The 13,613-nt window shown below is 39.0% G+C and overlaps 1 protein-coding gene across 5 annotated transcripts in view; it reads left to right on the forward strand.

Annotated features, from left to right (window-relative positions):
- The window catches only part of PTK2 (protein tyrosine kinase 2), a 198,727-nt gene that overhangs the window by 155,826 nt on the left and 29,288 nt on the right, over nt 1-13,613 (forward strand). For all 5 annotated transcript variants that reach the window (XM_067290110.1, XM_067290112.1, XM_067290114.1 and 2 more), the window contains 3 exons: nt 6,650-6,706; nt 9,135-9,232; nt 11,795-11,879. In XM_067290110.1, coding sequence (XP_067146211.1) covers nt 6,650-6,706; nt 9,135-9,232; nt 11,795-11,879 — 240 coding nt within the window. The remainder of the gene's footprint in view (nt 1-6,649; nt 6,707-9,134; nt 9,233-11,794; nt 11,880-13,613) is intronic.

The raw sequence follows: 13,613 nt of genomic DNA on the forward strand, positions 1-13,613 counted from the left end.
TTGGTTTATAACGTTGAATCTCATTAACATTCTGTCGTTTTGAATGAAATGTCGGTTTTCGCAGTTGCTGAGCGAGTCCTGTTTGTTTACAGTCACCCTGGCGGTTTTGGTAATGGTACTTTGTTGTTTTGATTGGAGTTATCAGCTCAGCGAAGCATGAGTCGTACACAGCAGCACGTCACCCGTGTGATTTGCATGTGTGAGACTCAACCTGCAGCCTGCGGATTGGGCAGCGATTGAGCACATTTGGTACCGCCTCAAGAAATTCTGCACCTTGTCCCTCAAAAGCTGGCAACTGAAAAATTGCCCAGCTGTTTATAAGATGACGCTTTTGCATGAATGTATCTGCTTTGATGGTTCCTAGGTTGCTGGAGTCCACAAAAAGTATCAAGATTTTCCTTTTATTTTTTTTCCTAAAGAAGGTACCATAATTCTCTTTTTCCACTTTTGACTGTGACCAGCAAGTACCAGCAAGAGGGTGCAGGTTTTTTTGTTATTTGGTTGTCTTTTTAATCCACATCTCACGTCTCCTGAGATGGAGGAAAGAGGGGGAAGGAGTGAAGCAGAGGGGAGCAACCAGGTTGACACGAGAAGTAACGGAAGGAGCAGAGCTGTCCTCAGGCTCTGGCATCTTTTTGTTTCCTTCTCTCCTCTCTTGCCTTGTAAAACTGGTTGTGGTTTCTTTGTGTTCTCTCCTACCCCAAATCTCTCTCCTTATGATAAAAGCTGATCGCATGCGGGAGGGTAACCATGACAGGGGCCTGTGAGGACCTTGGAGCATTTTCTCCAGGAGGTCCTCAAAGAGTTGGAATATCTATTCCAAGTCAGGTCCACGCTGGGCATAAAACTCCAGGGAGTTATTTCATATCGTAATGGGCGTCCGTGCATAATGGGCGTTTTTGGTGGGATGGAGACAGCGAGCGCTTTGCCTTGTTCTGCCCAACTGTGCCGTGTGAACTACTGCTTTTGTGTTCAGCTCTTCTTGTGAGAGTCCAGCAGGTCCATACTTTTGTGTTTAAGTCTAGTGAGTGCCACTTAAGCCAGAATTTGCCTACCCCGCGTTTCAGTACAAGGTAGGAGGGGAGCTTGCAAAAATGGATTAAACTTCTGGGAAGATGCCGTTCTTTGCATTAGGAACAGCTGATGTATAGAGAGAGGATTGGCCAAAGTTGACTTTTTAATAGATTCTGCTCTCACTTTTAAGAAGTGAAATAAGAATAATTTATTGCCGGGGAAGGGAATTTTTGAGAAAATGCCTAACGGCCTCGGGAATTTCAAAACCTTCCGTATATCCGTTTTGCGTATGCCGAGTTGTAATGTAAACCTTTACTTTTTGTGTTCATGCGTTGTAGATGTGCTCTCTGGTCTCCTTTGGTTTTATTTCCAAATAATTTGTTTCTGTTTTTTCTCTTTTCTTTTTCTTGCCTCTTTGTAAAGGAGTCAATCACTGTCAGCATAAAGTAAAGAAAGCTAGACGCTTTCTCCCTTTCGTCTTCTGTTCCCATGAGCCGCCGCCTACGGGTACTGCACTGCTCTTTGCCTAGGCTGCCTTGTTAACCCCCAGCTGAATAGTGTACTAACTCGGTTACTGTCTGTTTGCGACCTTAGCGGCAGGTAAACAGAGCTCCAAGAATAATTTCCTTCAAATTTCTGCTGCCCTTGCCCTCCCCCTGAATTGGATTTTCATGCAATGTCGCAAACTTGCCGGTTGCCGTGTTTATGGGGGGCTTTGTCCCACGTGTCATGTGCTACAATGACAAATACATCAGTAATTCCATTTGTGCAGCTCTGCAGTCCCCAAATACCCTTGGGGTTTTGGTTGTTTTCTTTTTTTGTGAATATATCTGAACTTCATTCTTGGACCCCTGATACAGCATGCTCGTGAATGAAATAGAATAGCAACAAGAAGCATCAATTAAGATCACTTTAAATTAAATATTGAATACCGTGATGCTTGTGGCTGCTTACTGGTTCAGCACTTTGAGAGGACCAGATTGGCTTTGTTAGGGGTAAAAAAGAATTGGAGGAATAGGGGCGTTATTTTTACCATATTCGTATGCATTTTCATTTTATTCTTAAATAATGTCTGAAGTGCATCAGCTTGTGGTGTGGGTGTTGGTGTGGCATACGGCCATTGCCGGGAATGCAGAATACAGTGTTTATTTGAACAGATTCCCTGTAGAGTTGCTCCATGTACCACGCATTTAACTTTCAAGTTTGTATAACTGTAAATGTTCTGTATAATTAATACTTACATTACTCTATTTCTTATTCGTGTCCTAGCGATAGCTTTAGGAGCACAGGTCCTTTGAAAGAGTCAACGCCAACCTGGGTTTTCAAAAATCATGAGTGTATGTGCGAAGCTTTGCTAGCCAAATTGAACTGACTATCTGGCTGTAGGAGATCTGTCTTGTAGTGGAAGTATTGAATTAAGCCACAAATTGACGTTGCTTAACGATGCATTGACGTAACTAGTTCCACTCCCAAATTTAATTTTTGTGTAACTTTGTGTTTGGAAGTCATTAACTGTTTGATCATGCGAGCTTCTCAGAATGTATCTCTGTCCCTTGGGTTTTAGGTGAGAAGTCTTAAATTCCACTACTTTTCTGGTTTCTCTTGAGTCAGGTATATAAGATAACTGCAGTCTTAATACTTTTGGATTACTCATGAATTTAATAGTATATTTTCCCCTCCCCCTTCTCTGTCCCTTCTCTCTCCCCCTCTGTTTTTCTCTCTCCTTGCATGCCACCTGGATCTGCAGATGAAATTAGTGGGGACGGTAATATGTTTTCTAGTCTGTGTGTTACTAACATGCAATATGCAGCTCTTATATCCATATACCGCTTAATGCACATTTCAGTAATCACTTTTATACAAATTTTAGTATTAAAAAGCAATCTACATTGGATATTAGCTAAGAAACACTGTACTTTACAGGCCACGCGACTAACACTTTCTGCTCAACTGGAGTAGAAAAAGGGGGGAAAAAGTATTTCAAACATGCGGGGATTTGGTATTGCATGTGTTTGCAGTGCAAGTTCTGGCATGGCGCAAGGGAGGTTTACGGGTTTTCAAGAGTGTCCATTCATTTTGATTAAAATGGTGCTATCGCACATTTTTCTTTGTGAATGAGCAAGTAAATTGGACGTAATATAAACTGATAAATGAGTCTACTAAGTGATGCTTGACTTTAAAGGCATGGCAGCATCAAAGTGCTCCGTTGTCCTCTAGCGTTCCTTGCAAAAAAAGAAACTATGCAAAATGGATTAATTTAGATTAAATATATGAAACGTTAATCAGATTTCAGCTACTCTAAGGCCTAATTCTAACGGAAGATATGAAAAGGAAGGAGAGGAAAAGAGCTAGAGATAATGACTTTTGGCCTTCCTCTCGGTAAAATGTAAAGGGGTGTATAAATTCTCTTCTCCTTTCTCCCCTTCAGATATAAATCATGTTAAGGTAATGCTACCACAATTTTCTTTCTTTCCTAAACCATTAAAAACACAAAGGGTGGGTTTTTTTGTCATAAATTCAGAAATTCTATTTCATAGGCTAATCTTAACTTTTGGGTGCTTATCTCCTTTTATAATTTTTTGGGATCTGGGAAAAAAATATATAAAAAGGGAAATGTCATAGGGGGTAAAACTCAGGAATGAGCTGTCACAGATGTCATCTACAGGGATGTGTTTTTTCCCATGCTCTAATAAATACATTTTGATATAATAAAGCTCCAATTGGCTAACTCACCTCTACACCACCACCACTGCATGCTTGTCCAGAAGAGACCTATTTGCTTTTCATCCAGAATAACCTAGGGCTGGCCAGCAGATGAATAAGCTCAGTCCCGTTTTTAAGATGCAAGAGAAAGCAGCAGGGAAGAGCCCTCTTTTTATATCTTTGTCTGGATTTTCAAAGCTAGAACGACTCCTGGAAGCACGGCTTTGCTGGGAGGGGGGTTAAACCTTGAGGGTGCCGCAGCCCAACCATGTTCGTAAAGCCACCCCGAGAGCCTTGCCCGGCTGAGTTTTGCTTTCCGCTCTCTTTCCGCGTGGGTCCTGCAAAATCCCTCGTGGAAGCCTGTCCTACTGCACGACTCTCTAGTCGTGGTGTAAAGTCTGCAAGCGATGGAGGTCACTGATGTCTTCGGTGCAGAACACTTTCAGCACTTGTCACTGTTACGCCTCGAGGAAATTTTCCTCCGATTCCCGAAAAGACTGGAGATATGCGGGAATTGTTTTCTGACTTCTGAACTATATATTCCTCTCCAAAATGTTAAATGTGTACCAAGGAACATCTGTTAATTGACTACATTTAATTTATTTGGATTGGCCAACTGAAGACCCTCCCAGCTGCTGTACGGTTTTGGGCAATGTATCAAAAGCCTGTAAGGTGGGCTGCAGTGTTCTGATAATGCTCTAGTATGGAGGAACATCATTAATTAAAACGGAAAGATGAACGAGCCAAGTCATTTATCACATTTTATAAGCACTGTTCCATAATCCAGTGACAAATGTTTTGATTTTTTTTTTTAATGACCAGCATTGCACCGGTTCTAGTGCCCAGGTTCCTTCAATTCTTCTTGAAGCTGTTTATAATCTCACTCATTCATTCATTACATGCCTATATAAAGTACTCTCTGGTATCTGCCTCAAATAATAGCTTATAAAGGTAGCTGATATATATAGATAAGCGTTTTATATATATATATGTATATATATGTGTGTGTATATATATATACATATATACACACACACATATATATATATATATCAGTCGCGCTTGGCCTAACAAGTTAAAAATATCTCACCATAATATGACAGGAAAGCAGAACGATTTATCCCAGTTATGTTGCTATCACACTAATGTTTCCTTTCAGACGTTTTCTTTTTATTTTCAAACTAGAGCTTATTTCTCACAAAAAGTAAGTTTATAGTATAGGGAAGAAAAAAACATACCAAAAAAAAAATTAAATAAAGGCTTCTTTCTTTCCACTGGGGTATGCTGCCTGTTTAGGCTTGTGCACTTTCTGTATAATACACTGAATTTTTGTTACCTGACTCTCTTTTGCCAGGTTAGATAGAGATTTATTTTCTATTTGCCTAGCAAAAATCTTAAATGGCATAGCAAAAATTGCTTGGCAAAAACCTCGAGTGGCATAGGATTTTCTGATTCTGTTTTTGCAAGATACAATATATTCCTATGGGTGTTTGACAAAAAAAGGCTTTATTTATTTATCTGTTTTCTAACAGTGCCAAGGTAGGGTCATAAATCTACATTTAATCCCTAAAGTGTGCTGAACTTCAAAGGTTACAGGCAACCTGTAATTTCCTAATTGTCGAATATTCCTGCTGTTTGAAAATGAAGCCTCTTTTTCACGTACCTCTATAATAATTAGGAGCCTTGCTTGGGTTTCAGAGTTGGCTTAAGTTGGTTGGACTGAGGGCTGCCAGCGAAAGGGATCATCCCATCCTTCTGTCCACTTTCTCTCCGGCTTTATCCCACTCACCATTTGGATACCCAACCTCTAGAAAGGATAGCAGGGAGGAGTAGGAATATACATGTCCTGGAGAGATGGGGAACGGGGGAGCGAATCAGGCCGTTCAGAGGCAGCCCTGGATTCGATCGGCTGAAACCAACCCTGGAAACCACATAGCGACCTTGAAATTGTTCGGTTTTGAGAACCCTTATATGTATTTAAAGAAAGTTGGTGAACAGAATTTAATGGCCTTGCAGTGAAAAATCCTCTCGCTGTTGTGGATTGGGTTTGTCAACCAGAAGGAGAATTTATCCAGTTGTTAGGAAATGACCTACTCACACCGGAAACTCTTTAGAGCAAGAGGAGGATCTTCTGATAGGACTTGACACCATTTAGATCATTTTGAGAACTGATGATGTAAAAATAATAAGTCTTAAAGGAAGAAAAAGAGTCTTTTTTCTTAAAACTTGAGAATGCATGCTTTCCAAAAACTAACTGTGAGGTGTTGGTTCTTGATATCAAAATTGGCTAGTTGTTGGAGTGAATTTCCATTAAACAAGGAAAAACTAAGATGAATAGAGGAAGAAAGGGTGTAAGGCAAGAGTGTGACCTTGAAGGATCTTTATGCTCTAAGAGAATCTATGGAAAATTATTCACCTTACCACGCTGACCGTAGGTAGCTGCTGCCCTGGAACATCTTCCCTGTCTGTTCTGCCTGTTAGGTAGAACAAAACTAGCACACCTTTATTCACACTTCATTGAGAATAAAGGAATTTAACCTGTCGATATTTGCTGTTCCTATCCATTAACAATGTTGTTTTCTCTTTTTTGTGGCGGGAATTTGCTGTTAAAAATATTTTCTTTTTAAGTCAGCAGTTGAGATGGATTGGTTTCAGTTACAGAACTTACACTTTTTTAGAGTACAAATGAATTCTCCTTTTATTCCTTGTTAAATGCATCTACGTGACGTAGTAGAATGGGCACTGAAGTCATCATCACTTCCATAAGTAATTCATGCATGAGCAAGTTTAAGTCATGCTATTGTAAACGCCTCCCAGCAGCGGTGAAGTTGGGGTTGTGGTGTATCAGCGTTGATAAATTGGAGACAGTGGTAAAAACATTGAGTTTGTTTTCACTTGCTTTTCCCGAAACTCTTTACTTCCTCCCTTACAGAAACAGATGACTATGCGGAGATTATAGATGAAGAAGATACTTATACAATGCCGTCAAGTAAGTATGCTAGTTAACTTGGGAACTTTTGTCTGACAGCTTCTTAGGTTTAGCGGGGACCGAATCTTGTATTTCAGCCTTGAGTAATATGCGTGCAAAGAAAAGCTTCATGGTGAAAGATGTTCTGAAAACTCATGCATTCGGTGTCTTTCAAGTTCAACTTTTGGAGCAATGACAACCAAATTCTGCAACAAGTTTTGCTGTTGTCAAAGACTTTACAGTAAAATCCCTTTTTTATCTCAAAATGCAGGATTTTTCATTATGATGATGAATACATGCTTAGAAAAAGCGGATATAATTTCTTTGATAAGAGCAAACAGTTTGGAAAGTCTCTAGCTTCTGCGTGTTGCTCTGTAGCTGTATCTCAGCCTTGCTCTGTGATAGACTTGCTCTAATTCCTTGAAGCTTTAGGAACATAAAAATGCAAAGTTTTTCTCAGTCTTCATCTTTGAAGTCAAAAAAAACCACAGCCAATACAAGGATGTTGTCTTCTGGCATATCTGAATTGGAGCATAATCCTGAATTGGAAGGTTAGGGTTCATTAAGTTAACAAGAAGGTCTAGTGTTGTCATGTTAAAAGTTGTGTCCGCACATTACGGTTGCGTTATGGCAGTCTAGGATTTCTGTAGAAACAGATAATCAGTGTACAGACCTGCAGAAATGTCAGGTTTGGCTATGATGAAAGGGAAAGATGCTGATAAACTGATAACCATGATCAGCTGGAGAATGATGAATGTGTGTAAGGATTTCTAGAGCCTCCCTTACAGGGGAGGAATGTTTTGTAATCATTTCAGCATCTACAATATAGTACGCTATTGTGGAAAATGCTTGAAAAGCAAGAATATATATGTTTTCCCAAAACAAACGTGTTTTGAATGTTGTGCAGTAAATCAGTACGTGACTCTACTAAAATAATTGCAGGATCAAAGGATACTGCGATAGATTATGTACTTTATTAGGTGTTAACATATTAACTCTGTATGTATTTTTTTGCAATCTTTTCACTTAAGTTCTCGTGTAAGTAGTTACTTGTGAGCTCAGCCCTGGATGATGCTGAACACTTAAGTATGCCTTCAGCTGAGACCCCCGAGATGGACCCTTGAAGGGAAGTTCATTAAGTGCGTTGCTGCACTGAAGGGGATTCAGGTGTTCAGCTCTCGAAGGACTGAGCCAGGAAAGATCACGAGAACAGCGCCATGACTTCTGTTAATGCAAACTTGAAATTGCTTCAGTGTGTTATTTCTTCAGTTTCTTTTTAAATGTTAAAAAAAATATATTTGTCCTTGTCTTGTTAATGTTAAGAAGCTATCTCTAAGTAAGCGTTTGATTTTTCTCTTAATTGCACTGCAGAAAGCTATGGAATAGATGAAGGTAACAGGAGACCCTTTCCCCATCTCTGTGTGCTTGCAGTTTGGAATGATGTGGAATTTTTCAGTTTTACTATTCACTTTCATTTAATAAGCATTATTTATTTATCGTTAAACCAGCTCGCTTGGGGATTTTAAAGAGGAAAATGCAGTATCTAAAACAAGAGATGAAAAAGACATTTATCGCCTTGTTATCCATCTAGAAGACACTATTTTTGTAGTGTTAATGAAGCCATAAAATAATCAGGCATGAAGTCTAAGCTGGTCGATTATATATATACTTTTCTCTGAATAGTAGAAGAAGAGGTGAAAACATAGTGTACATGTTTTTCTGCTATTCCTGAAATATTTTTCCATGTCTGCTAGAAATTAAATTGCAAACGAAGTAATTCAATTGCAACTGATTAAATGTTCTTCTGAAGTAGTGAGCCATTATTATCAGTAATATCCCCACTCTATTAAACCATAAAGTGAACAAAATTGCATAAGTCACGAAGCATCGTATCAATTTTATGTCAATTATTCGCTGATAGAAGTGTAGTGCGCTCAAAATTCTGCTCTTTCATTTGATCTTTATTTGCCATGGTGTTGTTTCAATTTTTTTTCCCTGCAGTTACCTCTTTAAAAATTCTCCTGGCTCATTTGATGGTTCAAAGATCTAAAATACCCCATAGTGGAGTTCCCTTAAACGTATAAAAGCCTGTGTGCACAGGCTGTATTTAATACATTCCATATTGCCCTAGGTTGTTTGTGTTCTTTGTCTTTTGTTAGCTTTAATTAAGAAGGATTTAATTACATCTGTTGCATTGAAATAAATAATGCAGTCAATTTAGCAAATTCAATTTCAAAATTCCCTTTTCATTGCTTTGATTCAAACATTTGTTTAAGAGGATTCCACTGTGTGTATACAGTATTTGTATAGGTTGGTGTGCAGCAGATGTTAATCTTAGTTATTCATATGTGAGACATTTGAGTGACTGACTTTGAGTTTGGTATCTTGTGGATTATTTCTTTGCCCTTCGTCAGCAACGTGATATTTTAAGTGCATTATGCTCTTGCAGCCAGGGATTATGAAATTCAGAGGGAGAGAATTGAACTGGGGCGCTGCATTGGGGAAGGACAGTTTGGAGACGTACACCAGGGAGTTTACATGAGTCCAGTAAGTATCTCTTCTGAGTTAATAAAGCTGATGTCTAGTTTAAAAAAAAACATTGTATGCCTCTTATATGCCTTGGATTGAGTCCACTAGGAGAAGCAAACATTGACTGTGATTTACTCCTAAGAATAATAGGTGTGTGCAGCATGTTCTCCATGTTTGAGCTGATGTAGAAAACTTCCTCGTTCCAGGGTAATCGCTCTGCTCTATATCCCCATCAGGAAATAAATGAAAATAGCCAAGTGAATTATTCAGCCCATACCAAAGCTCCTGGCTGAGTCAGAATCGGAAGTCACTGCTTTTAACCCCAGCTGTATGCTTGCCCGCTCTTTAGCTTGAGTGTGTCCGAGCATGGTAAGCGCGTGTGCCCTTGGCCATGCCCCACTGTTGGGCATCCAGAGCTTCAGAGCCTTGTCAGAAGTTTGACACCGTATTTATGGGTGGTAAACCTAAGTTAGCTTTAGGTTTGACATTCAGTGCAGAAGCTGCCATTTGTGTCAGGATATGCTCATCTGCTTGACTTTGGCGCGGGAATGGGAGAACTTTCCTGGTCACTCTGCTGGAAGGGCAGTAACCTACAACAGAGCAACAACCTTAAAACCAACGGGGCTGTTTCTACAGTGAGCACCTAACCATATCTCTCTCTAAGAAGCTCATATCTTAATAAATTACTATATTGCCCTGAAAGAAAAGATACAGAATAGTTGGCCATTGATCCAGCACAAGAGTCACCCCACTGAAACCAGAGGGGTTGGCATGACTAATCGCCTGGTGCTTATGTGTTTTTGCAGAATGCAATCCCAAAGATTAAAATTGCAGTTTAGATGGATGAAGGATTGACTTTGTGGAAGTATGCAAGAGAAAGTTGTAAAATTATTTCACTTCAACAGAAAATTTCAAGGTTATAATGACTAAGGATTCTGCACATTTCAAGTGAACGCATCCATTTCTCATCTGAAAGGATTCAGGGGGTTGGTGTTTTGACAGCTAAACTAATAATTCATGTATGCAACAACCTAGCTTGAACTTCAGAAAAACGCCATTGACTTCAGGAAGTGTTGTGCAGTAAAAACTGGAGATGGTGGGGTCCTGTACAGGGAAAAATGTTAAATACTTATACAGGTTTGAAATCTGTTCTGGTATCTTCATTTAGAAACAATGCTGACATACTTTGCATTAAGGGGTATCCTTATTTTTCATTTAATCCTGTCCAAGTTAACCGACGAGTAATGTTTCACTGAACTTGGGGCAGAGTGGATAAATCTAGTGCTCTGTAAAACCAACTGAAGTCCCCTTTTTTAAGGAATTCCATTCTGAAAATGCTTTCCATCGCAGTCTTTCTTTATCCTCAGTAGGAAAATACATTTTGTTCAGTCATCCAGTGCATAGTAAGAGTTTTTTAAGTGGTAACCTGCTGATTGCTTTTATTAATAATTTTTTTTTACTACATGTCAGACACTGGAATATGTGAAGGGAAATTAGTAAGGGTTTAGCCTGAAATTTAGGTGCATTAAACAGGCTGTTACTTAAACCTTTGGAAGAAACGTTATGGTAGGTGAAGGATGGGTTACAATACCACGATGCAGTTCCATCCTTGTATATATATGTTCAGCTCCCCTGTGAAAACACGGGGGCGGTTTCTGGCGGCTGGTTCTGCTCGCTCAGATGTGAATCTGAATATCCATCTCATTATGCCCGTTAGTTGCACTTGCAGAGGTTTTTATTGCATTGAATGCCACTTGCTACTAAATATCCCTGAAACACCTGATAACATATTAGGAATATGGGCTTCTCGTGGGCGAGAGGAAGCCTTGGGTGTAGCAGCTTCTGCCAGGCCTCTGCAGAGCCGTTGCAGAGAAGCCAGCGGCACGTGAGCTGCCCGCTCTGCGACGCACGGCGTTGCCCTTCGCCTCGCCTGCGTTTGAACCCTCCTGCTTCAAAACAGCGTTGGCCAAGCCAGTTGGGTGGGGGGCTCTCGTGGGCGCTAGGGAAGCCCGAGCACCTAGAGCTGCTTGGCAGAGCAGAAACATTCTTTCGTAGTTTGGGTTCAGCTGAAAAGTTTAATTACTGTGGATCCTGCAATCTGCTTAATGTAAAGAATTTCAGTCCGTCGAAATTACAGCCAATCTCTGCACTGCAAAAGCCTCAGAAAATCTGTTAGTTGGCTTTGCAAGCTGCTTCCTTGCGTAAGCCAAGTACATTCTTCAGGCAGAAATCTACTCGTTTCCTCTGTTTTTGCTAAATATTATCATAGTTTACCATCTTCAGCGGCACTAGAAAATTTACAGTACTATTCAGTTAAACATTATCTTTCTATAATTCTGTATCAATCACAACACTTTAAAATAAATAAAATTTTTCTTGGTTTCATTAGATGCAGGTGTTGTACACTATCTTGATTATAATATTTTAAGTTTTAACATGCCGATGCTTTCAAAATGTAATTTCTTAACTAAAGATATTTTAGTTATTAGTCATTTTCTTTGAAACAGTTCTGCTAGGATTTTAAAGGAATGAGTTTGCGATGGGCTGTATTTCAGCTACTTCTAAATTTTTGTCTTCCAGGAAAATCCAGCTATGGCTGTTGCAATCAAAACGTGTAAAAACTGCACCTCAGACAGCGTTAGAGAAAAGTTCTTACAAGAAGCCTGTGAGTATTAAAATATTTCTTCAGGGCCAGCTTCTGTCAGTGGTCCTTGCAAAGACTTTGCAGCCATCTGTGCCACAAGCTACTGATATTCAATTAAATGTTTTAGGTATAAAACCAAGAAGTTATGAAAAGATGTAAATGTTTTGTATATTTATATAAAATGTGTATATAATAATAGGTTTTTTATTTTTATATATATATATATATAGCCTATGCTTATATACATGTGTGTATAGCATGAGCTTTGTCCTCTCCTGCAATATGTGCCAGGCAGACTGCTTTATACCCTGGCATTGCCCGTGTGTATGACTATATGTAGAATACTCGATTTTTTTTCCAATTTCTTTTGCAATTACATTCTTAGCTGTTGGAAAAGTAAATACCATTGTTCATGGTAGTAACTTAGCAGTCAAAGATACGCTGCTGATTCTTAACAATCTAGAAAATAATTACTCATTTAAAAGGGCTCCTTATTGTTCTTTGAGCTTGGCAGGTCAGGAAATGCTAGCGTGGCAGACAGATAACTAGTGCTTTTTAATTTTGATTTAATCAAACTGTATTCCTGCTTCATTTTGACATCAATGAAGCAACGTTTTCATGTTATAAATCATACTCAAAATTGCTTGGAGCTTGGTTAGCATAAGAGAACCCTAAAATTAAATGGCTGGGGTTTCTCTTGGAATATATACTTTATTTACAAAGATTTTAATAATGAAATTGGGTTCAGAGATTCTAGTTTAGTAGTGCATCCTTTTTCAGGATGCCAGAAATAGCTTCCTTCCCCCACTCTGAAATCCTCTTTAATTCAAAAAGGAGGAAAGGAGGGCAAATTTGAATGATTTAGGGATCCAACTTCAATTCTATTTAATATTTTACTGGTTGTTACTGCGCAGTTGATATTTCACCATGCACTCCTTTGTTTCTTCCTTTCTATTAATGTCTATTAATAAACTATTTCATTGATAGGGATGTCTGTTTTATTGACTTTTCAGTATTATTCCTAATAGGTAAATATTTTAAAGTGTATATTCTTATGTGTGTCCATATAGGTTTTCTTGCAGTATAATGTGTTGTTGAACTATTACGAGATTAGCTCTTATAAATAGAATTGTCAAAAGGTTTTTCTTGGGGACTGAGATATTACAAAACGTGTTGATTATATGGTTGCTGTGTGCCAGTGTACTTCTGAGCTCATCAGAATAGGAAATCCCAAAACACCTGCTGCTTTTGCTGGATTCATTTGTGATTAATTAAAAACCAAAATATGGGAGGTTTCTTCTTGTCCAGTTTTTTGAACTGAAGCAGACTTTTGCGGAAATACCGTGTATTTCTGTTGACATTGTAAACTGTAAATGTAAAAGAGATGCTACCTTAAGATTAAATTAAGGATACTTGTCATGTGTATGTCAGAAGATAAATGCTTAATCGGAAGACTGATGTTTTGCTTAACCTACTGAATACACCTCCCCACAGCATTAATAAGCATTTGTCCATCTTGCTGCGTCAAATATGCTGTGACTGCACTGCTGAGCCTGGAAAGTTAATTAAGCCCACAGAAAATAAAATCAGATGGGAACATAATCATTAAAGGAGATGTTGTGGTTATGCCGTAAACTGACACGCGAGCACTTGTCTGAAGTCCCGCAGAACTGTTATCGTGTCTCCTGGCTATTGGTGGCTCAGTTATAGACTAAAAGGTTTTATGTAATGCACTAACTTGATTTTTTTTCCCCC

Source organism: Apteryx mantelli, chromosome 2 (assembly GCF_036417845.1).
Source record: "Apteryx mantelli isolate bAptMan1 chromosome 2, bAptMan1.hap1, whole genome shotgun sequence".
NCBI lineage: Eukaryota > Metazoa > Chordata > Aves > Apterygiformes > Apterygidae > Apteryx > Apteryx mantelli.